This window comes from Nematostella vectensis, chromosome 12 (assembly GCF_932526225.1).
Source record: "Nematostella vectensis chromosome 12, jaNemVect1.1, whole genome shotgun sequence".
NCBI lineage: Eukaryota > Metazoa > Cnidaria > Anthozoa > Actiniaria > Edwardsiidae > Nematostella > Nematostella vectensis.
Genome location: NC_064045.1, coordinates 5,677,436 through 5,704,559, shown reverse-complemented (window position 1 = coordinate 5,704,559; position 27,124 = coordinate 5,677,436). Strand labels below are relative to the sequence as shown.

Sequence of the window (27,124 nt, the reverse complement as noted above, 5' to 3'; positions counted from 1 at the left end):
CAATTTCTGAACGGACGTAGATTGTGGTCGAGTCCGCGGACTTCCAGCGGTCATACCCAACCTCACAGTCGGAATTTTCCGATCACCATCACCGGAAAGTACGAGATTGTCGGAGAAATTCAAGATGGCGGTCCGACTTTTGTGTGTGGTGACAGATCATATAAATATCTAGAATCTTCAGTCTACTCAATTAAGTTAGGGTTTATTACTTTATATGTCATCAGGCAGATTAAAAAAAATAAATGAGCAGGAACGGACGAGTGAGTCAGCCAATTAGTTTCCTAATCTCGACTTAGGAACGCACGGACAATAACAAGTTACTTATAATGACGAGTATAAATCAAGGTATTTCATGAACACTCCCTAACCAGGATTCTCTGTTAATTTATATAACAAGAAAGGACAAAATATCAATTTGTTTCTTTGTTTAGGAAAGAAATAGCTAGTACACATGTGAATGAAAACCTATACACAAACATTTCTGCCACATCGGCTCAACCAATCAGAGGTCGTAAAATGCACCAACAACAAATGTGCATCCACAGGAGTCCCGTTGTGACCAACTTAATAGCATACATCAATATATCGCCATGCAAAATAAAATTGGTCATTTCTCAGATACATGTTTTTAGAATATTTTTTCATAAGGCGCATTATTTTATTAGTCAACTTCATCATTATAGCAGTAGTTTATCTTGGTCCATTCCAAGGCCATCCTCGGGGCCCCAGGGCGTCGCGGATATCGGGCACACAGGGAGCGCGTGAGAAAGAAAGAAAAAAAAGAACCAGTTGCATTTTATGACTGGGCTACCACAGGTATCCCAGTAGAAAACTGAGCTCTCCGTGATTTGGTGAAAGCGACGGCCATTTTCATGGCAAACTGGCTTCATCATATCGAGGCTCAAGTCAAATTTAAAATACATGAGCGCCTGTTCCGTAGACCGATACACGTTGCAAGCAACTTTTATTTGGCATAATTTTTATCTTCTTTTGAAGGGAGGGGGTGGGGGACGTAAGGCTTGTTTTTATTGGGGGGGGGGGGGGGGGGGGGAGGAGGAAGGACTCTGACAAACCAGACGGGGGTGAAAGCCACTGCATAAATTCAGACTCAGACGCGGTAGCTAATATATGCAGCTAGGCACTTTAGTGGTTTTTACCCATGCTTACATGCGGGCTTGTCGCGTAGTTGCGAGGCCGGTTGAGGACAACCTTTTGTTAAACGACTGTACGCACACAACCAGCACTTTAGGGGAGTGATTTTGCTAGACTTTGAATCTCATACAAGTATGATATCAAACCACGCTTTATTATAATAACACTAAATACAAAAATCATACTCGTACTTAAAGTACAGGCAGATGAATAAACAGTCGAGTCTAGAGTCACATAAACCCAAATCTTCAATGAAAACAGGCTTCGAGTTATCAAGGTCGAGGGTTCAAGCATTCTGGACTCAACTGTGTTGCATATGAAGACGGGTAACCACCACATCATTTAGAGTGATTAGACAATAAATCTAAGGTTTCCAGACAAGCATTTACACGTGGTACCCAACACTGAGTCTCGCTCTATAAGGCAGTCACTTTGCAACGTCATTTCATGAAAAGTCATTTTATGAAGCTGAACCATTTTAAGCAGTGAATTGTTTTTTGGTGTATTGATCATAGTTGAATCCCTATAACCCAGAAAGATCTGAGATTTTTTCAAGGGAACAGAAATCAAGTTGACGGGATATTAGACTTGTAAATAACGCAAAAATAATCCGGGAAATAATGTAATATAAGGTGAGCCGCGAACACCACCGCAGCAGCAGCCTAATAAGTCGTACGTCTAAACTAACCTATATATCGACCAGTCTGGGCGCTCATTGATGAGAGGGCATCGGCCGCCACTGCCAGGTCACGTGCGGTGCCCACGTGACATCAGCGAGGTGAACGCGAGCGTCTGGGAGATCGGGAGCGTCGTCGGTCGCGACTGCTTTCCCTGTCGTTCCTGGAGCGCTCGCGGGACCTGGGACAAGACAGGATACACGTGATTAGCACGTGATACGCACGTGGGAGGTAGTCTCACCCTTCTGAACAAAAGGGCGCCGGGAAGGTTTCTCCGTCAAAAAGATACACTTTGAAGAAATTCTTCTTTTACGTGGAGTTCATTTCAGCAAAAACTACAGTGCGTCATGGTTACGAGATGGCTGTTTCACAGGTTTCAAACAAAATTATTATAATATGTTTACGTTTCTGTTCTAAAATAAATTTCTAAATGATAGTTGGACTAGTCTACACGAGAAAGAGATGCACAAGTGAATCTTTTTTCTCTCGAACATTAAAGAGCCCATATCAGCCATTGTTTTCAATCAAGCAGCATTGAAGACAAATTGTGAGAAGAAATCGCAAAATAACCGCTTGGAAATAAAGTCTCATGCTTTATTCGCCAATTTCAATCGAAAATATTCGAATATTCGCCCCAAATCCGCCGATGAAAATGGATGCTTTCTCGCACTTGGTACTTTGCTAGGATGACAAAATGGCGGCTGACAGAGGCTCTTCAACAAGGAATTGTAGCAGAAGGGCAAGACTACTCAGTTCCTGAGGGCATTTACGTTAATACACGCCACACTAACAAGCGCTTGGTAGTAATGGACGCAAGACACAAAGCAAGGTACCTGCAAAGATGTACCTGAACCTTTTATTGCAAACACTGCCCATACGCTTGGGTGAAACTGGTAATGCGGCTACGGAGAATGTGCTGGAATAAACGACAAGCACCACATACTGACTGGAAATGCCACAAGATGGTACCTGAGACTACGCCGGTTCTTGGCCACTTGTACTAATCTTGTGATTAGGGTAACGTGAATTGGAACAAGTTACAAAAAAAGGTCTATAGCAAAACTGCCTGGAAATGCCACAAGTTTGTACCTGGTCAGTCTGCAGGGTCTTGGGTGCTTGTGGTTAGCTTGAGGGTCTCGCAGTAAACTAGGTTATGAATAAATTTCCACACACAAAAATAAACTGAATGGAAATGCCATTGATTGGTGGTACCTTGGTAGTCCGCAGTCTTGACCCGACCATTAACGATATCTTGTACTTAGGGTTGACGTGAAAGTTGAGCTAAAGTTATCATACCGACAGTGCTGAATAACGTATGCACATGCGCGTTTTCTGGCGAAAACAAGCACAATTGTAGTGTTGACTCGTTCGAGTAAAGATACGAAAGGCTGACTTCAGTCGCTGTTTTGACTAACTGTACAGCATTAAAACCATACTGTACAAAAGATGACAGATTTGTGTGATAATGAGGGAGTCATAAAGAAAATTATAGCCTTATGTTTGGTCTAGTTTTCTTAGCATTCGCCAAAATGTGACAGTTCGCCGGTAAAAAGCCGCCATTTTAAAACAAAAAGGCTGGTTTAACCGCGCGGTACTGGAACTAGTCTTGTGTTTTTCAGCACTGTCAGGCATACCTGGAAAATTATTTCGGTGGGTTACCTGTGGCGTAATAGCTCAGCGGTACGAGCTTTGTTTCGCTTTTCTCACCCAGGTTTGGCCTACTTGAGATTTATTGCAGAGGTAAAAATATATGGCCCTCTATTTTGGGGACTGTGAATCCCTCGTTTTTTTTTTCAAATAATGACGGTTAGCTGGAGGCAACGTCTCTCACCACGCACGATTTCTATCAGGGGACGTAACATCACCGCAGAGGACGCTGGCCCGTCGTACTATATTCAGTTACTGTATCTACGCACTAACACAAACTCAAACTATGTGAAGCGAATCTATACTGACGAGTTAAAGTCAGTCGCATTTGAAGCGGTTAGAAACGGATTATTTTATAAGCGCTATACAAAAACAACACCTTTCGATGAAATACAGCCAGGGTAATGCAAGGATAAACGCAATTTGTCTACTTGCTCCTTCTATTATCGTTAATCTTGTAACTAGGGTTTTAAAACATCACGTAAAACATCTTGGAACTTTTTCGTCTTTTCCTATACAGAAGATAGGTGCTATCTACTCAACAATACAATTCTCGCATACCTTTAAATTTGGGCCACTCAGAAGACAACAGCTTTATTCTTATTGATATAGTTTAAAACTTAGCTTAAAAATAAAGTACCTTATTTTCCAGCAGTGGCTAGTTGCGGTTTTTATACATTAGAGAGTGTCTCAGTGATGAAAGCATGAGTATAAGAAACACAGAAATCGCAAACAAATACACAGTCGCTGGTACCTTTATGGGGTTATAGTTAAGGCTTCACTGCAGATGAGAACGCTGATAAACACTAGGAAGACACCACCTTCAAGATAATGTTTTGGTAAAAAAAAAAAAAAAAAAAAAAAACTTTGAAGTAAAACAGATCAAAGAAAGTGAATTTTCCAGAAGTGCCGGTAGTGTACCTTGTTATCAAACTTGAATCTTCAGGCGTCACGGAGTGTGGAGATTATCTTTGATCTTCGAATTAACAAATGTCTGAAGAACAGTGTCGGCGTAATAGCAGATGATAGCCCAACATTCTTGGTTTAAAAAGTTATATCTCAGGGCTAACTAACACAATACTTATAATTGTGCTGCATAATTAATATCTAGTGCAAGTGTTTACCTTTTCCCTGTGGAAAAAAGGGGTAAGTTTCAGGTCAGGAACCCACTTACTCACCTGCTTCGGGATCTCCGTGACTTATCTTTATCGCCCTTCCGCTCTTCCCTGTCTGGACTGGCATCACGGCTACTGCGACCCCGGTCCCTGTCTCGTCGCCGGTCCCTGTCAGAGTCCCGGTCGCTGCGGCGCCTGTCCCTATCCCTGCGGTCCCTTTCACGGCGATCTCTCTCCTTATCTCTGTCCCTGTCGCGACGGTCTCTGTCTCTGTCTCTGTCTCGATCACGTCTATCACGGTCTCGCGGTTTTGGCTCTTCGGGTTCCGGCTCTGGTTCTTCTTTCTTGGCATCAGGCGACAGTTTGTTTTTCCAGGGCCGTTTCTAAACAAAACAGTCGACTCAGAAAAATACAGTAAAAAAGAACCTCGATTTTTGGAAGTCTGGTCTGATTTTTGGATTTCTGGCAAAACGGGTTTTTCAAAGTATGTTTTGGGGTACTTAGGGAGTGTTCATTAATTACACCGAGGGGGGGGGGGGGGAGGAAATATTTTTACTCAAGATACCTTAAAATTTCAGAGCCCCCCTTTCATTGTAAACATTTTTTTGGTCCCCCCCTTTCCTTAAAGAACCCCAAACATTTTCTTTCTCTTTCTCTTAGAGGACCTTTTTCTTTCGGAGCCCCCCCCCCCCTCTGTGTATTTAATGAACACTCCCTTACAACAAAGGTAAAATAGGTTCTTCTTAGGTTCTTACCTTTTTCCAAGTTGCCTAATCAACAGTAGGATTCATAATACTGAAGTGTGACTGAATACCTAGCCACTTTGCTATAGAGATATCCTAGTGTATGTGTGCTATATATCTGTAATCTTATATTTATGGAAGATCAAAATGTTTAGCAAATTTATATTTAAAAGCCCATAATTTGTTTCATTTTTTAATAAGAACCTTTTAAATTTTTTGGCTCTATAGGTATTTATATTTTGGGTTATCTAAATCCAAAATTTCAGTAAGTCAGTTATTCCACATTCGTGGGGGGGAAGGGGCGGGGGGCCTCTCAAAAAAAGTAGGCAGGGGTGATGGTCCTATCTTTTAGGGTATGAAATTTCAGCCAACTGCAATCCCTTAGGATTATTCAAGGATTGTTCTGATTCTGCTATGCCTTAGGGTATAAAATTCGACCAACAGCTATCCTTTAGGGGATGTTTAAGGATTTTTGCGATTCTGCTATCTCTTAGGTTATGAAATTCGACCTACTACTATTCTTTGGAAGAAGTTTAACGGTTTTTCCGTTCTCTTAGGGTTAGAAATTCCTTCGACCACACCAAATTTGCTCTCTCTTTGAGGTAAGAATTGCTGTTGACCACACCTAAAGTGCCATCCCTTGCCGATGATCATCCCCGTCTGTTTTTATTTGGAGACCCTCCCCCCAGGCTTCACCTTACCATGGTCTGTACTGTACCTACCTTCATTTCCTCCAGGGTGTTCTTGATCTTGGCATAGCCCATGTGCTGCTTGCCCATCAGGTGGTCATCAACCCTTGTTTGGGCATCGCCTACAATCAGGAATGCCCCACAAACCTCACACACTTCCATTTGCTTCTCCTGTGACGTCATCATGCTGGTCATATCACGGGGGGTCTGTGAATAAAGGCTCAATCAGATTTATTTTTTGCCATTTTTAACTCATTGTCAATCAAAAAAGGCAGTGGCAAGAAGTATCTTGTAAAGATGATCTCTTTTTTCTGTAGACTGGTAAATCTTTTTTTTTTGAAAGAAAGACATCAAATTGGGATTAATTAACAGTTGTTTTTTCTTTGTACTTACAGTGTCATCATTTCTAAAGAACAATTTATATAAAACATGCAATATTTAGAAAGTATAAGACCAAAGAGCAATAAGAAAATAATAGAATGAATATATAAAATAAAACATTCGGTTTGACAAAAGTTGTATTATTGTCAAATGATAAAATGTCATGCCAAAAATATTCTGTCCAGCATACTTTTGTTCTTGGTAATCTTATTATTTTTATAGGTTTGAATCTTCGGGAATTTCATGGATCAAGTTGATACTTGGCAGAAACACTGGAGCGGAAAAATTGAGATGGAAACACTGGGACAAAAACACTGATATGGAAACACTGGGACAAAAACACTGGTATGGAAACACTGGGACAAAAACACTGGTATGGAAACACTGGGACGAAAACACTGGTATGGAAACACTGGGACAAAAACACTGGTATGGAAACACTGGGACGAAAACACTGGTATGGAAACACTGGGACGAAAACACTGGTATGGAAACACTGGGACAAAAACACTGGTATGGAAACACTGGGACGAAAACACTGGTATGGAAACACTGGGACGAAAACACTGGTATGGAAACACTGGGACGAAAACACTGGTATGGAAACACTGGGACGAAAACACTGGTATGGAAACAATGGGACAAAAACACTGGTATGGAAACACTGGGACGAAAACACTGGTATGGAAACACTGGGACGAAAACACTGGTATGGAAACACTGGGACGAAAACACTGGTATGGAAACACTGGGACGAAAACACTGGTATGGAAACACTGGGACAAAAACACTGATATGGAAACACTGGGACAAAAACACTGGTATGGAAACACTGGGACAAAAACACTGGTATGGAAACACTGGGACGAAAACACTGGTATGGAAACACTGGGACAAAAACACTGGTATGGAAACACTGGGACGAAAACACTGGTATGGAAACACTGGGACGAAAACACTGGTATGGAAACACTGGGACAAAAACACTGGTATGGAAACACTGGGACGAAAACACTGGTATGGAAACACTGGGACGAAAACACTGGTATGGAAACACTGGGACGAAAACACTGGTATGGAAACACTGGGACGAAAACACTGGTATGGAAACAATGGGACAAAAACACTGGTATGGAAACACTGGGACGAAAACACTGGTATGGAAACACTGGGACGAAAACACTGGTATGGAAACACTGGGACGAAAACACTGGTATGGAAACACTGGGACGAAAACACTGGTATGGAAACACTGGGACGAAAACACTGGTATGGAAACACTGGGACGAAAACACTGGTATGGAAACACTGGGACAAAAACACTGGTATGGAAACACTGGGACGAAAACACTGGTATGGAAACACTGGGACAAAAACACTGATATGGAAACACTGGTATGGAAACACTGGTATGGAAACACTGGGACAAAAACACTGGGATGGAAACACTGGGACAAAAACACTGGGATGGAAACACTGGGACAAAAACACTGGGATGGAAACACTGGGACAAAAACACTGGGATGGAAACACTGGGACAAAAACACTGGTATGGAAACACTGGGACAAAAACACTGAGATGGAAACACTGGGACGAAAACACTGAGATGGAAACACTGGGACGAAAACACTGAGATGGAAACACTGGTATGGAAACAATGGGACGAAAACACTGGTATGGAAACACTGGTATGGAAACACTGGGACGAAAACACTGGTATGGAAACACTGGTACGAAAACACTGGTATGGAAACACTGGGACGAAAACACTGATATGGAAACACTGGTATGGAAACACTGGGACAAAAACACTGGTATGGAAACACTGGGACGAAAACACTGATATGGAAACACTGGTATGGAAACACTGGGACGAAAACACTGATATGGAAACACTGGTATGGAAACACTGGGACGAAAACACTGATATGGAAACACTGGTATGGAAACACTGAGACAAAAACACTGGTATGGAAACACTGAGACAAAAACACTGGTATGGAAACACTGGTATGGAAACACTGGGACGAAAACACTGATATGGAAACACTGGTATGGAAACACTGAGACAAAAACACTGGTATGGAAACACTGAGACAAAAACACTGGTATGGAAACACTGAGATGGAAACACTGAGATGGAAACACTGGTATGGAAACACTGGGACAAAAACACTGATATGGAAACACTGGGACGAAAACACTGGTATGGAAACACTGGGAGGAAAACACTGGTATGGAAACACTGGGACGAAAACACTGATATGGAAACACTGGTATGGAAACACTGGGACGAAAACACTGATATGGAAACACTGGTATGGAAACACTGAGACAAAAACACTGGTATGGAAACACTGAGACAAAAACACTGGTATGGAAACACTGAGGTGGGAACACTGAGATGGAAACACTGGGATGGAAACACTGGTATGGAAACACTGGGACAAAAACACTGATATGGAAACACTGGTATGGAAACACTGGTATGGAAACACTGAGGTGGGAACACTGAGATGGAAACACTGGGATGGAAACACTGGTATGGAAACACTGAGACAAAAACACTGATATGGAAACACTGAGATGGAAACACTGAGATGGAAACACTGGTATGGAAACACTGGGACGAAAACACTGGTATGGAAACACTGGAACGAAAACACTGGTATGGAAACACTGGGACGAAAACACTGGTATGGAAACACTGGGACGAAAACACTGGTATGGAAACACTGGGACAAAAACACTGGTATGGAAACACTGGGACGAAAACACTGGTATGGAAACACTGGGACAAAAACACTGATATGGAAACACTGGTATGGAAACACTGGTATGGAAACACTGGGACAAAAACACTGGGATGGAAACACTGGGACAAAAACACTGGGATGGAAACACTGGGACAAAACACTGGGATGGAAACACTGGGACAAAAACACTGGGATGGAAACACTGGGACAAAAACACTGAGATGGAAACACTGGGACGAAAACACTGAGATGGAAACACTGGGACGAAAACACTGAGATGGAAACACTGGTATGGAAACACTGGGACGAAAACACTGGTATGGAAACACTGGTATGGAAACACTGGGACGAAAACACTGGTATGGAAACACTGGGACGAAAACACTGGTATGGAAACACTGGGACGAAAACACTGGTATGGAAACACTGGTATGGAAACACTGGGACGAAAACACTGGTATGGAAACACTGGGACGAAAACACTGATATGGAAACACTGGTATGGAAACACTGGGACGAAAACACTGATATGGAAACACTGGTATGGAAACACTGGGACAAAGACACTGGTATGGAAACACTGGGACGAAAACACTGATATGGAAACACTGGTATGGAAACACTGGGACGAAAACACTGATATGGAAACACTGGTATGGAAACACTGAGACAAAAACACTGGTATGGAAACACTGAGACAAAAACACTGGTATGGAAACACTGAGGTGGGAACACTGGTATGGAAACACTGGGATGGAAACACTGGGGTATGGAAACACTGAGAAAAGGATGTGCTAATCAGCAGCCCAGGCCATATCTAATGCACCCCAGTTATACTGCACCCCCTTTCATCTAGATGACATCTCTCCCAAGTTTGGCAGTGCTTCTGTCACAAGATATGATTTTTTTTTTATTATATGTATAGTAGTGTTTTACCAGAAACACACTCATATTTTCCATTTTTTCACTGGTGAAGATATGAAAAAGTTATGAACCGAAATGTCCAAGACTTATGCGCTCCTCAAATCAAAACAGCTTTCCCACCCATTTCGATTTTAGATTCATTATTGAAATGTAGGGGATGAAACAGACTTGATATATAGAGGATATTACATTATGGCTTGAAGATATGAATTTAATTTTCTTGTGGTAAAAACAATATTGTGTCCGCTAAGCTCACTCATAGAATATAATTTACACCACCCGAAAATAAACTTCATAGTTTCGAGCCACCGTGTAATTATTATCCTCTATGCCTTTGCTAGAAACGGACCCTACCCCACTGAGTTGCTCGCGCTCTTCCTTCAGTTGCTCAATGAGTTTCATCACGCCTTGGGCTTCCTCCACTTTACCCTCACAGCCAAGCTGTTCAACCTACAAGAGATGAACAAGAGGTCAATATGGTAGAGTATTGCTAGCAAGACAACACAGGCATTAGACATGAACACATACCTGGTCTATCAGGGAGTTTATTTTCTCAGTTAGCATCTTCTCCTTCTCATTATCGGGTTTATTCTGAGCACCATCCTATAAAAAATTGGAGTTTTTATTTTCAAATACATCTGAATGTAGCCAATTTATACCCATTTGGTGGAAACTTTTAGAATGCACAAGCTCACACAATCAAAAATTAAACCACTGTGACCCAGATTTCTGATTTTCACAGCCAGCGTTGAATCAATTAAAAATATGTTCATGCTGTGTTGTCAAGGCCTATGTAGCAACAAAAGTGGATCTAAAGGAGGGTTTAGGGGGTTTAACCTCCTTTTTTAACCCATACCTAGGGGGGTGCAGAGGGTGCGAACGCACCCCCCAAAGGCCGAAAGTCCACTTTCGGTTCTCAATAGACATGCTATTTGTAGCCAAACTTATAAAGCATAAGCTAGGTCACTCTGGTATGTCAACCATTCATGAGTCAGACTTTTTTGTAGCCAAATCCAACAATAAACTGCAAAGGTATAAAACATCCCTTTTTTTTCTTTCGGGGGTGGTCAGATTTTTATCAGAAAACTCCCCCCCTCCCCCTCAAAAAATAAGGTCCACTTTTTTGGATTTAGCACCCCCCCCCCCCCCCAAGAAAAATCCTGGGTATGGGCCTGCTTTTGGCTGCCAGAAAGTCATAATTAACAAAAAAATACCCCATCCCTCCTTTGTCACTAAGCCAAAACCCCCTTTTAACGAAAAGCTAGATCCGCCCCTGAGAAATTTCCGCACCTTGTCTTTTGGGACTAGTCTTTGGTGACCTCTACGAATTCTGCGCTCCACATCACTCATGATGTTTTGTAAGTATCTTAGAAATTCTTCTTCATAGCCCATACGACCACATCTACTACTCTGCTCATACCTAGGAAGCAAAGCAAGAGGGGAAAAATATTTTTAACTGTCGAGTTACAAACAAAAGTGAATGGCTCTATTTATGCCTGCCTACAGGTAGGCCTTTAAACAATGGAGTCTCCCTAATTCCTGAAAAGCCCAAGCAAGAAAAATTTTCATAGAAAGGGTTGTTTGACTTCTTAACTACTAAAGGTAGTTGCACCGGCAAAATATGATGGCGTGCAATTAAAACAAACCTACTCAAGTGGTTTTGGATAGGCATCTATTTTTCTTATATGCTATTTATTTTCTTTACATCGAAAAGTTATCTCGCTAAAAATGAGTAAAAAATTGCTAATTTTGTGGATGTGAATCATAAATAGGTTTTCTTGCTTGGGCTTTTCAGGAATTAGGGAGACTCCTTTGTTTTATGGCCTACAAGTTTTGATTTTTAGGCCACGTCCCCAGGCGTCTTGTGACAGCCCTCTGTTGTCAATCATTCTTGTGATAATCTGTCCCAGACACCTGGCAAAACACTAAGACTTATCTTTTCAAATGGAAAAAATCGCGACTTTAACTGTTCGTAATTGTATGTTATTATTGGATTGGTTTAAGCAAATGTCTAAGCTGTTATTAGATCGCTTGTTATATAAGATAAATCTAGCTGTGGTGGTAAACAACAAATACTTCACAGATTAGACTTTGTGTGTGTTCCAGACCGATTCGCAAAATATCATGTAAAATTCACTCTTGGGCTTTGCCAGGCTTCAAGGCGAGCGGCATATTAAAAGTGGCATCATAAACCGCTCAGCGGAAACGCTGCTACAGTCAAATATGTAAAATTGACCTCGGCATAGAAGCTGCATAGACTTACTTAAGTATAATTAATAAGTTTAATGTTATTAAAGTATGGTCATAAACTTACGCAGTTTTCATCTTTTCATCGTGTAACTTTTCACAGGGGCCTTTAAAATAAATATATTTTCAAGAGTTTACATAAATAAATAATTTAGTAAGGCAAGTAAATACAATTAAAATGCTGCTGTTTTCCCTAGACGATAACTCAGAATCTGAGGCAGAAAACTAAACAACAACTGGTAACAGTTCGATATCTACTCACCTAGATCAGACCTGGTATTCACAAATAGCTCAGACGGGCAGAATCCACAGAGAAAATGCTTACAGACCTGAATAAGACACGAAATAATACGAACAAGTATATAATAAACGAGCATGTGCTTTTTTCGAGCAACGATTTGCAAAATCTCATCGAAATCTTCAGAATAAGCGCATATTTTTATTAAAAACTAATAAGAAATACCTCAGAATCCGACCAGTGTGCTCTTTTGCCTTTTTGATCGGGTGCAAGGTCTCTATCGGAGCCCATAAGCTCGTCAAGCAAAGCTGCCGCCGAAAGCACCGCCATCTTGAGTTAATGAAAAAGGAAATCCCACAATGCAGCGCGAGTTTACCTACAAACTCGGGACGATTTAGAGCAGGGGCAAGTTTCGTGGGTTTTAAACTCCAAAACACTTTAAAAAGAAGCTTTGATGAATTTAAAATGAAATTTTAAGTATTGCTTAAGGTATTCTCGTGCTTGATGGGGGGGGGCACAATACAGAAACATTAAGAAAACATTGGGGGGGCACAGTCACGCCCCAACTGGTCATTTCCTTATACATTTTAAATACTTGTGGGGCACGTGTCCCCAGTTCCCCAACCCCTACTACGGCCCTGCCTAAGGTACACGACCGAGAGTTTTTTTTTGGTTTTCCTTAAGTCTGACGCAGTTTTTCGTTTTTTTTTTGTATTTTATTCCGCAGTATTGCGTTTTTTCTAGACTGCATGGTTTACGGTTATTGACTTATTTTTAGGGTTTTTGGTGGGGTTTGCCATCTTTTGTTTTAAACAACCAGCTTACTCTGGTGAACAATAATTGAAAAAAAAATACTTTGTGGATTGATGCTCTCCGAAAAAGTGTTTGACTACAGCCTCTTGTTGTATCTTTTTAGGGCATTGGTAATTTCGGAGTTCTAAAAAGCCTGTAGGATTGATTTGGGTTGGTGGGGAAGGGTGCACGTTTTTAAGGCTCCCAATTAGAAGTCCAAATATACACCTATTTCAAAATATGTTGTTGGTGGAAATAGCAAATGCCAGGTGTCAAATGGCAGTTCTGCTATCAAGAAATATTGGAACTTGTCAAATTTCTACTGAATGGGAAAATTTGGATAACTTCTGCATTAATGTTACTTATCATCTTAATTTTAACAAATAATTATAACAATAAGTGAATTGTCTTAGAACTGATATTTGCCAATTGCCATTTGCCCTGACGTTTATTGAAATAGGTGGATACTGTTAAGTCCATAGAAGTCGCATTTCCACTCACCTGTGAAGAGTCTAAATTTTCAAGTTGCACTCACCTTGCATTGAGTCTCCAAAAAAATTGTTTGAATTTTTTTTTATAATACTCATCTTAAAAGCCAACAAAACGGTTGGTGTGGGAGGGTGCGTCTGCTTCCTGTCTTGCAGCATGGAGTTCAATACAACTGTGTAGGAGACTACCATTCTACTTGAATAAAAGTCTTCAAAGCAGGGATGTGTTAGGTAGTACATGCTTCTAAAGTAAAAAAAAGAATCTTATGGGGAGTCCAGTGAGGGTCTGTTCAATTCTTTTGCAAAATAAAAGAGCCACATTTTCAGAATGCTAATATCATGATATAAATAAGAAATGCCTGACTAAGGCCCCCTGACCCAATGCACCTAACACAAAAGAGACAAGACAGAATATTGCATCCTTCTAAGTTTTATTTTTAATCAGATCACATTACATTTTTTTACACATATTTCTATGGCACAGGAATTTTACACTGACATTTATTATCTTGAGATTACTTTACAAATATTTATTTAGGTAATAATTAATTACAAATTATGCCAGGATACTGAATATCTACCCAATACAGGAGCGGATCCAGGAGTTCAAAATGGGGGGTGGATAATGGCCCACAGACGGCTTATAACTGATCAAGTGGTTCTTGGTAGGTCACTATATAGATTTTACAATACTTCAGGAAAGATTTAGGTCTAAATTGCTATCCAGAGGTTATCAGTTTAACTACAGTGGTTCCATTGCTGTAAGTCTATCATAGATTAAATTGAGGTTATGTTGTTAAAGCAACACTATGTCAATGTCCATGTTCCTTCTAGAGCATATTATACTTTATGGAAGCCATAAAAACATTGTGATTTAATACATGTTAGACTTGCAAGGATAATGAAAATAAATAGTTGCACAAAAAATCATGCAAATGGTGGAAAAAAAATTTCTGAGTATAGGACATAATGACTGAGTATAATAAATAAGGACTGAAAAAAGCCTCACCCAGATTGCAGTCAAAAGTAGTACTGTTTTTAAAAAAATCTGATTTAAAACACCCAAAATTATAGAAATTAAAATCATTTACAATGTATTCATAATTCCTACTTATAGTACTAAAAGATTAGGTTGCTTACACACTCATATAAACTCAATACCTTCAAACTTATTGTTCCCAATTATAGTTTCTTCCATGACAACTTTGCCGTCAAGGTTAAAAGCCATAATGTATGACCTAATCACGCCCTTATCTTCCTCAGTTTTTAGTGCAACAATAAGCTCATCATTAGTACCAGGGACAAACTTCAAGGATGAAAAGCCATGAGTTGGGTTAAGCTTCCCAATGGTCCGTACGTGAATAGATTTAAAGTGCTCATCACAGCTGATAAGGGCGTTTGTGGCACGGTGTTCGTCATCTTTTTCATTGTACATTTCATGGCTTGCACGTCGCGGGAGAAAGAACCATAATTGGTGGACATCACTCCATATGCCAGCCTCATGGATTATATACCCAGGTGGTGCAATACCCATAGCAGCACGCATGCCATCATACCTTGGAACCCAATTGTGATGGACTATGTCCCCAAAAGGGCCAATACTTTTGACCCATTGAGGGTTATGGTTTTGGAACACTCCTTCTGTAGTGGTCCACTCCTTGCCAAGCCCCCCAGCATACAAGGTCTTACTCTTTACAGCCATCCACTCTCCTTTAAACCCTTTCTTCTCGGTACCATCACCATCTGGAAGAATCACCCAAGGAACAACATGTTCATCCATTATTTGGAATATGACGCCGGTACGATCGTCAATGGCGTATAGCTTCCCGTTGAAAGCTATAAGTTCTGATAGCTCCATTCCACGACCTTTCTGCGACAGCGTTGAAGACAACACAACTATTTTCTCGTCCCATTCAATGCTTATCGTTCTATCTGGATGAACAGTTAGATAGCCTCGTTTAAAATGACTAGTCCATGTATTTTTCATGGTCGAAGACTTCGAATTTTCGTCTAAATCAGCGATGATTCCAATCCGATACTTCATTCCTAGCGGAGTTTTTTTGGGTTTACTTAAAGGGTAGGTATTGTTAAACTTGCTAGCAAGTCCAGAGACATGATAAAAATCAGTGCTTTGTGAATTTGTCGGAAGATTTCTTTGACTTTTTGGCCACAAATACAAAGCACCCACTAAAACAACAAGCAAAGTTACCATGCCATACACCAGACATCGATGGATAAGCGCTTGGACATCTCCCTGGCTCATTGTCCGGTGTTTGGTCATACTTAACAAGGATATTCCTTCCTTTTCTTTTGCTAAATAAGACTTTATGGGAAAAAAAGTTGGCGATGATACAAGCAAGAACGATCGGTGAAGCGCATAAGCAAAGGGCCTAATCAAAGTGTTTTGAGCTTGGCAACCTCGCGATCCTAAGAATCTAATCCACAGGAGTACCAAAGGTAGAGTGAGAGAATAAGCTTATCCACGGACCACGGTCCCGGCCCCCCAGACAACAGGTAGCCCAAGTTCTTTATTTGTCCCTATCGATTTTACGAGAACTTAGGGCGAAAATCAAAATTAGTGAAATATAAAAAAACAACTTGTTGAAAAGACGTGTGTAGCCTAGTGTTGTGTTTATGTTTACTTTTTTCGTGTTCTTTGGTTGTATTAAAGCGCCTTTTTTAGATTCAAGATTCACGATTTTCTAACCATGCGCTAAAGCTTAATCTGAGTACCCTGGGCTTCACTCCGACAACCCGAGCCGCATAGTAAACGAACGAAGCTCGGGACTCTGGTACCCAGGGTCTCATCCGAGGTACTATATCGATTGAAAATGACCCCCCTCCCCCCAAACCCCTTGTGTCAAAATTATCTAAGATCTAAATCAATCATCCATCGAATAGGGTGGCCTCCTGTTACGATAGCACCGAGAGATACGGTTACATTTTTTTTACACTTTCTCAAATCAGTGTGGAGCTCTCTACAAAACTAAGGTAAGAATCACATGCAAAAGGCGTTGAAGACTATACTCTCGTTTATTGGACTCTAAAGATATCTGTCTTTAGTGCGAGGGTATGGGAAATGGTGAGCCGGCTTTTAAAAAACACACATTTTAGCGGCAGAGTTTTGGGGTTCAAAATGGCCAAGATACGTCGCTGATGGGACAGACTTTGTCTCATGCAAAATGCGGAGAGAATATTTTTAATTGTTTCTACAATTAGGCAGAAACAGATTTACCGAATTCACCCAAATGGATTATGTTAAGCGGTAGAAGATTTATAACATGAATACCGTTTTATTTTGCTGCTGTATTTTTGCTGCTTTACGATACACCAAAAATCTGGCATTCGACTCTGCCAAATTTACGCACGCAAATAACAAAGCAGACAAGCTGACAAAAAAAATCATTCATCAAAACGAGACGTATTAATTAAAATCTTTAAGATAATATCAGCGATAATAGAATTTCGTCCCTTTGATAACTAAGTTATGCTGTGAACCAAACCATTTTATTTTACTGTAGTAACGACATGGGGTATTTCTACAAAGGAATGTAGGAAAAATAGTTTCTGGTGATTATGTCTGTGAGAAATATGATCTTATCAATCATCATTTAATGAGCGTGTCAAAGGTCCCGCGACTCGTTGATCAAATAGGACAGAGACTTATATGTCAAAGGAATAACCTTTGCGTGGTTGTTCTCACACATTACACCTTTCATCATAAATTATCGATTGATCATTGGGTCATTTAGATACTGCGGCGTCACCCAGTTGCGGCGTTTATTCGGGGGCAAAGATTTGTTGTACCGATGTGTGCTTTTTACCGTCAATCGGCAAGGCGCCTGAAAGCAACACGACATAACGACATGGACATACTGACACAGGGGTGTCGGAACTAGGGGGAGGGGCTGGTAGTGCTATATGGGGGGGGGGCTATAGCCCTACCCACTTTTTGGCATGGGTTGATTTTCTTCAGGGCTACAGATATAAACTTGTTTGTCTTGGCCAAATTTTTAGCCCTACCACTTTGAAATGGTCTCCGCGGTCACTAAACATGAAAACAAATGTTTTTCTCTTATGGTGTTATGTCGTGCTTATGTCTTTATCTCGGTCCATTCACACTTACTTGAGCATACGTCGCTAGTGTTGCACCAGGCATTATTCTTGCAATTTGCTCTTATTTGCTTCTGTTATGCTGACATTTTTTTATTTCACTTGAATGTTTTTCTAGTTTATATAATTATTTCCTTTTCAATATATCTATAGAATGAACTCCAAGTTAAGCTACATTCACGTCCCCCACAAGAGTCCGATGACCCATAATGCCATTCACCAGTCACTAGACTCCATGGCCGAGCGAAGGCGTGATACTGAGGCTCTTGTTGTGTACAACAAGAACCTTGAGAGGGCCGCTATGACTTACGGGCAGTTCAAGGACTGGTAAGACTTCAAGGGCCTATTGTCCGTGACCTTATTAGGACATTACTAACCACATTTGGGAGACCTCTTACCATATTTGGAAGGAGAGGGCCATCGAATTGTCTTTGGCAAGCACTTATGAGCGTGCGAGCAAAACCAGCAACATACTGCGAGTCATCAGTAGCGGATCTAAGGGGAGGGTTCAGGGGCTTTAAAACCACTATTGGGTTGCCAGAAAAATACAAATGCAACAACAAATAATCACCCTCTCCCCCTAAGTCACTGAGCCACCCCTTCCCCCCTCCCACCACCACCACCACCCTTCAGTGAAAAGCTAGATTTGCCCCTGGTCATCGGTCAATTTTGCCTTAAAATTGACAAGTCGAGCATTCGAGCGTTACACTTATCTTGCTAGCGAAACAACAGTTTAGGAGGCTATTCGGGGGCCCAATTTACAAAATCTGTTTTATCTCTTCCAAAGCTTCTGTAACAAAAGCGAAACATTTATTTTAAATCTTTTAAACTTGTTGTGCAATATTTCAGGTCCCGCTTCTTGGCAGCATCCCTACTCGATCTAGGTGTGTCACGTGGGCAGCACGTGCTCCTCATCGGCGCCAGTAGTATTCGGTTTGCGGTATCCTTTATGGCCCTCCAGCGTTTTGGTGCAAACACTATTTTACTGGGACCTGGGGGGCTGTCTCAGGATAAAGTTGGTCAGATGAAAGATCTAAGAGTCCAAGCAGTTGTCTTCGACCCTGACATGCGCGAAACCCAGAGGATGCAGCTAGAGAAAGGTGTAAGCCAGTTGCTCTCTGATGTTTCCAAGAAAACCGATCCAATACTCGTTTCTCTGGGAGAAATGGCTTCATGCATCGGCGAGACTGATTTGAAATGTCACGTGTATGATGATCTGATTGTGCGTGGACAGCAGAAGGAGTTAGGGAACAAATTGACCCAAGCAGAAACGGAGGTACAAATGGATGATCCTGCCGTAATAATTTTCACGTCTGGAAGCACAGGGTTACCAAAACTTGTCCAGCACACATCCCACACTTTGGCATGCGCGCAAGTGCTTTCGAAGGATACAGCTCAGCCTTTTCGTGCAGAACGAGAAAAACGCTATTTTGACCGGCCAATGGCGTGGGGCTGGGGTATGGGTACAGTTTGTGAAACTGTAAACGACATTACGATGGTATGGGTGCCAACTGATATGGCTCTTAACGACGAGACAAACGAAGCCGTGTTTGAAATCATGCAGAATGAAAAATGCACCACCGCCCCGTTCAGCGTTGCACTTATTCATAAGCTGACCAAAAACAAGCTACATCTAAAGTATGATCTTTCAAATATCGAGGAATTCATCATGGGTGGACAAATGTACTCCCATGCCTTGCAGTCTAGCGTTTTCGACTGTCTGCCATTTGCCAGAGCCTCGTACAGTCTTGGAACATCCGAGGCGATTGTCACGGCAATGGAAAAATTTACCAGAGATGAGCTGACTGAAGAAAACTTTGGTAAAATGTCCGTGTTGCCTGGGAACGAGGTCAAGATTGTTGGCGACGAGGACAAGATAGTTCGGCGAGGAACGCCTGGTGAGATATGCGTTCGTACGGCCATGCTTTTCCAAGAATACGTCGGCAATCCCGAGGCCACCAAGCGAGCAAAAACAGCCACTGGCTGGTACCGATTGGGAGATATCTGTGTTATGGATGAATCAGGAAAAATCAAGGTTCTTGGACGTGAGAAAGATTTCATCAAACGAGCCACAGTGAAGATTTTTCCAGCTGAGATCGAGAGAGTGGTTTTGCAGCACGCCGATGTGGCAGACGTTGTCGTCGTCGGTGTTCCTGACCAGCGATTTCATGAGGAGATATGCGCATGCGTCATACTAAAAGCTGTCGAAGATGACCGAGCTGTAGAAGTCAGGCTTGCAGAGATAGAGGCCTGGTGCTTAGAGCAATGTCCCCCAGGAGCCGATGGTTTGAGTATGAAGCCTCGTTACTTTTTATCGGTGGAGTTCTTTCCGTCAGGGACCACGGGGAAAGTGGACCGCCGAGCCATGAGGGAAATCGCGATGAAGAGACTTGGGATATGTCAGTAACCACATTTATTATTCGGTGTATTAAATTTTATAGTGTGGTGATATACATTTTTTTATGAGAACGTCCAGCCTGAGATTTCACCAAATTCTAAGAACATGCTAAGAACATGCCGAGGCTCAGATGGCAGAATTTTTTTTTCCTTTTAAAACCTGGTGCGCTCTTAAATGCAAAATCAAATTTTGCTCATAGTAACAACCTTATTATTGCTATTGATCAGTAGTTCAATTATCTTCCTAAAAATTCATTGGGTATTATATTCTTATATACACTAAAAATTAAGAACATTGTTAAGAACATATTCAAGCCTTAAAATGTCCCTAAAATAAGAACGACCCAGCCTCAACTGAAAATTAGACGTCTTATAAAATAGATCTAGATAAATTCCACTAGTGTTTGTTGCTGCCTTATCACTAAAATCACCTAAACACAGTGCCACTTTAAATATGGTGGTACAAATGTATTGCTGATAGGAAAAAGCTTTGAAAAACACGAAAAAAAAAAACACATGAAAAACACGTATAATGTGGAATTGCGCGGAAATAGAATAAAAACTGGCGAGAAAATATCCACGTTTTTTACCTCCCTTACTAATAGTAACAGGAGCTTAACGATATTTTTTTTGTTGAGGTGGAACGGCCAAAGTAGAAAAATAATATAATTATCAGTACACAGTATTTTTCGTGATTTTTTCTTCATCCAAGGCCCGATACTAGTTATTTTGTAAACAAGGCTGTAATTTAATAACTACACAGTAAAGCATTATTCTGTCATGTCAACTAAAAACGATGTAACTCACGTTAGGAAAAGTTTATGCTTTGAAAAGTGGTCCAACAATTGGCGCACGTCGCACGCGCTCTGGCTTTTAGCGGCAAACAACAACAAAAGCAAGCGCATAAATCGTGTTTCTTTGTTAGGGGTGGCCTTAAGGGTTTGCAGTGATGCTTTTTTGCCTTAAATCTAGCGCGGATTTTCCTTTTTTTTGTATTATATTTTGTTTTATGTTTGACGGATTGTCGCGAACTTTTGACACGATTGTGCAAAAAGTACAACAAACATATTCATGCATGTATGATATATATATAACCACGAAACAGACCTGTAGGGAAACCTATGTAGTTTGTATTTTTCTCAAACCAACACTATATATATATATATATATATATATATATATATATATATATATATATATATTATTAATCACGTGACTGTGTGACGTTGAACGTTCAAGCCACAATTGTGGCAATATCTACGTCCCCTTTTCACCGATAATCATCAAACTTTAACATAGTGTACAAATGTAATAACGAAGACAACGCTGTATTAGTTATTCACATGACGTCATCAATCACGTGACCGTGGGAAAAAAAACATTTTCTCGAGTTCCTATTGAGAAAACATTACGAAACTTTCGAAATATGACAAATAGCACATGGGATTTTATAATTATAAACTTTTAAAATATGACGTCATCAATCACGTGACCGTGGGGAAAAGTCGATATCTAGAGTTCTGAGTGAAATAACAGTACGAAACTTTCTAAATACGACAAATTATGTATGTCGTTATTAAAGCTTCACTTTTTTGGAATTTGTTCGTGATTTACTTTAATAAAAACATATAGCAGGCAACTTGACATTACTGCAGGTAACTCGTTATGCACTGAGAATATCGTATTCGTCGTTATTAAATCTTCACAAAAGTGGTATATAAGAAAAATATGGTAACAAATATTGGTAACCCATCGGACTCGAGTTTTCTTGACGCGTTATCCTTCCTTCCGTCCCAAAAAGCATCGTATGACAACCATACTTGGCAGGTGTCATGTATGTGTCAAGGGAGGTGTAAAACTGTGGTCACGTGGTTTGTGACGTCATCGATAACGTCACTAGAAGCAAAAATATGATGAAGACATCAAAATAAAAAATATTTATATCTCACTAAGGAAACATCGTATGCCAACCAAACTCGGTAGGTGTCATGTAGGTGTCAAGGGGTGCACCAATATTGTCACGTGATTGTGACGTCATCAAAAAGGTCACTAGAAGCAAAATATGCTGACGTCATCAAAATAAAGAACATTTATATCTCGTGAAAGAAACATTGTATAACAACCAAACTTGTTAGGTGTCATGTATGTGTTAAGGGGGGTGCCAAGATATGGTCATGTGGTGCGTTACGTGCTACAATATGATCACGTGTTGTGTGACGTCATCGATGACGTCACTTAAAGCAAAAAACGTGATTAAAAGCAAAAACATTCATATCTTTTGAAAGAAACATTGTTTCACAACCAAACTCGGTAGGTGTTATGTTGGTGTCAAGGGGGTGTTCCAATATTGTCACGTGATTGTGACGTCATCAATGATGTCACTAGAAGCAAAATATGCTGACGTCATCAGAATTAAAAACATTCATATCTCGTGTAAGAAACATTGTATAACAAAATTGGTGAAAGAGACATTGTATCAACCAAACTTGACAGGTGTCATGTATGTGCCAAGGGCGGTGCGAAGATATGGTCACGTGATGCGTGACGTCATCGATGACGTCACTAAAAGTAAAACTACCCTGACGTCGAAACATCGTATGACAGCTAAACTTGTTATGTGCGTTATGTGGGGGGAAGGGGGTTTAACAAATTGGGCGCGTGATTTGTGAAATCGTTGAAATTGTCAAAAACAGAAATATTATAATAATATTTAAAATTTCTTAAATTATTAAGCGAGAATGAAGCAAAGATTTGGTCGTTTGGAGCTCCGCTTTTAGGCAATGCCTAAATCTATATATCATTCTTGAACTTGACACACACAGGTCACCATAACTTCCAAGAGTAAAGTTGGTTGCCATTATAGCGCCTGTTCTAGAAAACACGACGTTTTATTAGAACTGTAAACACGTTTCCTTAGCAGCCAATCGTAGTTTCGAGACTGTTTGCGGATGAAAAATCTCGTCTGGGGAGAGGTTGGTGGATGAAAGGCTGCCTAATCGTTCCCTTCTCGTTGGGTTACCTTTGTAACTCATCGCATTTACGACGCATGCGCCAAGTATGTTTACAAGAGTCTATGTGCAGAAATGAAGTAAACACATGTGTCCCCTGATAAGAATGAGCCGATCACCTTACTTTTCGTCTTGCGCCCAAAATACTCGGTCTGTATGCAAAGCTGTAGCATCGGCTCAACCCTCAGTCAAAAAGACTGCCCAAAAGAGACCAAATCGCGGGAAAATTGAATACGAACAGGACATACCCATCTCGAGTAATAGCAACCAATCTACCAAGCAGCCAAGGCAGAAATCTCACAACCAGGCTGAATTCCAGTTTGCAGATAGTAATACAAAGGAGTTTGCAAAAGAAGGGGGTAGTAAACGACGAAGGGATGATAAAAGTCTTCCATGGGAACCACCAAACTGGCGACAACAGCTGGAGAACATCAGACAAATGAGGGCTAGTAGGGATGCGCCGGTAGATTCCCAGGGGTGTGAGAGAACTGCAGACACGAGCACCACACCTCAGGTAGAAAACCACTTTTCTTAAGAGAAAACATAATACATATGCCGTAATACAGGGGTTTGAATGCGTATTCCGTAAAGTCTTTTCATCATCTTTGGCAGATAAGGCTAGATTTCCAGCTCGTCTCTTTGAGCCCGCAGTATGATGCTCTATTTCCTAGCGACGCTTGGAAATAGAGCCTATACCAGATACTGACGTCAATACCCAAGCCCGTACCCATGATTTTTCTTGGATGGGTGTGAATCCGAAAAAGTGGAGCTAATTGGGGGTGGGGGGGGGGTCATTTCTCAGATAAAAATCTGGCCACCCCCAAAAGAACAAAGAGGGATTTTTTATGCCTTTGCAGCATCTCCACCAGACGTTTTGTCTTTTTAGTGTTGTTGCTTTATAGTGTTGTTGTGGGGGGGGGGGGGGGAAGGGGGGTTGCGTTTGCACCACCACAGACTCACAAGGCCTTGCTAAACTAGGAGACATGAAGCATGTGACATGTGTCCTAAATGTTGCCTAGCTTAGCCACCTTGAAAATCATTTGTAGTGGGTGCCAAATCTGGTAGCAGCAATTTCTGGTCGCGCCCTACAAAATTTGTTTTGCGCTTGTGTTTTTGTTAGTGGCTAATCATCTCATGGAGCACACAAAATCCTTACTACCAGCCTAGTAAATAGGTCATTTCTATATGTTGACCTTTTGTATTTTTTAAAAACTTTGCATCAGATAGTTTTTTTTTTCCTCAGGTTTATCGCTACCAGGTGCTTGTATCTCTAATGCTCTCAAGCCAGACCAAGGATCCGGTCACATTTGCCGCAATGGAAAAGCTAAAAGCTCATGGATGTACTGTGGATAAGATACTTAACACCAGTGATGATAAGCTGGGTGAAATGATATACCCTGTGGGCTTTTGGAGGGTAAGAGGGCTGGGTACACAGCCACCGAGGAGAGGGAGGGGCTGGGGGGCTGCGGCCCCACACCTTTTTGCTAAACACTTTTCAACATACTCCACTGTCCCTGACAGCCATTGCGACGAGGGGCTGGTGCGGCCCTACCACTTTTTACAACAGAAACAAGTTAAATACTATGATTTATTTCTTTTGCATTTTTCAATATGATATTTTTTTGTCAAACCCCTCCACCCTCTAGCTGTTTATTAGCTAGCTGTTGTATTTACAGGAATAAGGGATAACAATAGTAAGTGAGATCCATCTACTTCATACTTTCTCTTTTCCTTTCAGTAATTAGGATTTGAGATGTATATACCAAAATTTCTTGAAAAACCAGCTCAATACAATCCAGTGCACGCGTTACCATAGAAACCTACCTCAACAACCAGAATGCAGCATGGCCTTTTTAATTTATTGCATTGAACAAAGCATGCATTGCATCATGGTATTTAGGTTAGGTTTCCTTGAGGATTGTGCCTGCATGCTTATAGCTGGAATGGCCTATTTATTTCAGCTCTTTTTGATTTTACTTTAGAAAAAGGTGGATTACATCAAAAAAGCTACCAACATCTGCAAAGCACAGTACCAAGGCGACATCCCATGTACTATTAGTGAACTAGTCGAGTTACCTGGAGTGGGGCCCAAGATGGCTCACATCTGCATGAGTGTAGCATGGGGCCAACTAACAGGAATTGGTGTAGACACACATGTTCATAGGATATGTAACAGACTTGGATGGACAAAGAAACCAACTAAGACCCCTGAGGAGTCCAGGCTTGCTGTGGAGGCATGGTTACCAAGGTGTGCTGATTTATTTTTACTTGGTCTTCTTATTCGTCCCTGATAAGGTTGCACTGTTGCACAGCCACTTTCTACTGGTCATTTCCTTAAAATTTTTGAAAATGTCAAGGGGGGGCGGGGACACATGCCACTATTGCCCCACCCCCTGTGCTTTCATGGGTACCCTATGTATTTTTGTAGAACAAGTATACAGATCTATATTTTATAAACATTAAACATACGTAAACCCAAGCTATAACAGTTTTATGACATTATAATAGAAGTTTTATGTATTCGTGTATAATTGCCTCATGCTATACCATTAGACATGGGGGTGAAGGGGCTCTCAGTGATCTGTGATAAAGACCAGAATTTGCTCCATATAATTTGTGAAAACAGGGAACTGGGGGACAGAAATTCTGGAACAGCCACTAGGCTGTCATTTATTTATAAACCTATTTTAAATATGGTTGCAATCCATGTGCTATTTTGAAAAGCTTTTAGAATCCTTGTTTATGAGGCAGTTAACATTTTAACTGCCATTCATAGTATGAGCTTTGTATACATTTTTTTATGTCAAAGAAACATAATGTTTTCTGAGTGCTCTAAGTGTTTGATCTTTTCACTGCAGGGAAGAATGGAGCGAGCTGAATGTCCTTCTTGTTGGATTTGGACAGCAGATCTGTCTGCCGGTTGGGCCAAACTGTCAGTCATGTTTGAACCGTGACATCTGTCCTGGGGCTGAAAACAGAAAGATTCCAAAGAAGTCTCCAAAGAAGTCACTTCATGCTTAAATACTTGGTCTTTTATATTTTTTTACATCATCTGACTGTATTCTATTTTGTAAAAAAAAAACACACACACACAGATAGAACATAGTTAAACCAAGAAACATTTGATATTTTACAAAATAGAATCTCTGATCTTCTCGTGAGATTATCTACTGTTAACCCACATCTTGAAACACCCTGGGTCTTCCTGCTTGCAACTCTTTAAGGTTGTTGCTTGGGTCACGTTTACAGCTCTATGAACAGGGCTTCTGGAATTACGCGCTTGTGCGGAAGCGCGTAATTTGACTTTCTCGGCGTAATACACAAATTTCCGCGTAATTTGGCTAAATTTTGAAAGACAAAACATTTAAGTGCACAGCTAATGTGTTCTTTTAGGGTTCTTACCTCTATTTCTCGTAAAAAAGACAGTAATTCTTCTTAGAGTGCGGTATTTCGAACTGAATTTCGAAAACAAATAAAATGATTAGGCGTTCTTGCTAAACCATGAAGGCCTGGTGACTTGGAGCCAATGAAAACTTGCCTAAGATATTTTCGCGCAAAAAATAAACCTTTTCAAGATTTCGTGCTTTCCTTTGTTACAAAATGTAGTTTGGGCGTAACAGTTGATATTCCGTGTAATTTAGCGCGTAATTCAGTAAAGAATTCTGCAAAATTTTGATTTTTAAAGAAAAATGTATTGCAAAATCACGCGTAATTTAGCGCGTAATGATTGATTTCCCGCATAATTTAGCAAAGATT

The 27,124-nt window shown here is 40.8% G+C and overlaps 4 protein-coding genes across 4 annotated transcripts; 2 read left to right on the top strand and 2 right to left on the bottom strand.

The window, feature by feature from the left end:
• Nucleotides 1–1,287: 1,287 nt before the first annotated feature.
• Nucleotides 1,288–12,945, bottom strand: LOC5502158 (luc7-like protein 3). The gene is made up of 9 exons (XM_032370445.2): nt 12,796–12,945; nt 12,595–12,661; nt 12,400–12,439; nt 11,376–11,505; nt 10,614–10,688; nt 10,440–10,535; nt 6,057–6,230; nt 4,655–4,974; nt 1,288–2,010 (listed from the first exon to the last, which is right to left on the bottom strand). The coding sequence occupies exons 1-9, from the start codon at nt 12,898–12,900 to the stop codon at nt 1,923–1,925; spliced, it is 1,095 nt and encodes a 364-aa protein (XP_032226336.1). The 5' UTR covers nt 12,901–12,945; the 3' UTR covers nt 1,288–1,922.
• A 1,319-nt stretch (nt 12,946–14,264) lies between these two features.
• On the bottom strand, nt 14,265–16,272 carry LOC5502159 (soluble calcium-activated nucleotidase 1). The gene has a single exon (XM_001623326.3). It carries the CDS (start codon nt 16,129–16,131, stop codon nt 14,995–14,997), a length of 1,137 nt encoding a protein of 378 aa, XP_001623376.1. The 5' UTR covers nt 16,132–16,272; the 3' UTR covers nt 14,265–14,994.
• A 480-nt stretch (nt 16,273–16,752) lies between these two features.
• LOC5502160 (medium-chain acyl-CoA ligase ACSF2, mitochondrial) lies at nt 16,753–21,193 on the top strand. The gene is made up of 3 exons (XM_001623314.3): nt 16,753–16,841; nt 18,117–18,290; nt 18,813–21,193. Exons 2-3 carry the CDS (start codon nt 18,118–18,120, stop codon nt 20,368–20,370), a joined length of 1,731 nt encoding a protein of 576 aa, XP_001623364.1. The 5' UTR covers nt 16,753–16,841; nt 18,117; the 3' UTR covers nt 20,371–21,193.
• A 2,220-nt stretch (nt 21,194–23,413) lies between these two features.
• LOC5502149 (endonuclease III-like protein 1) lies at nt 23,414–26,892 on the top strand. The gene is made up of 4 exons (XM_001623315.3): nt 23,414–23,882; nt 24,612–24,782; nt 25,351–25,616; nt 26,227–26,892. Exons 1-4 carry the CDS (start codon nt 23,457–23,459, stop codon nt 26,387–26,389), a joined length of 1,026 nt encoding a protein of 341 aa, XP_001623365.2. The 5' UTR covers nt 23,414–23,456; the 3' UTR covers nt 26,390–26,892.
• The last annotated feature ends 232 nt before the right edge of the window (nt 26,893–27,124 follow it).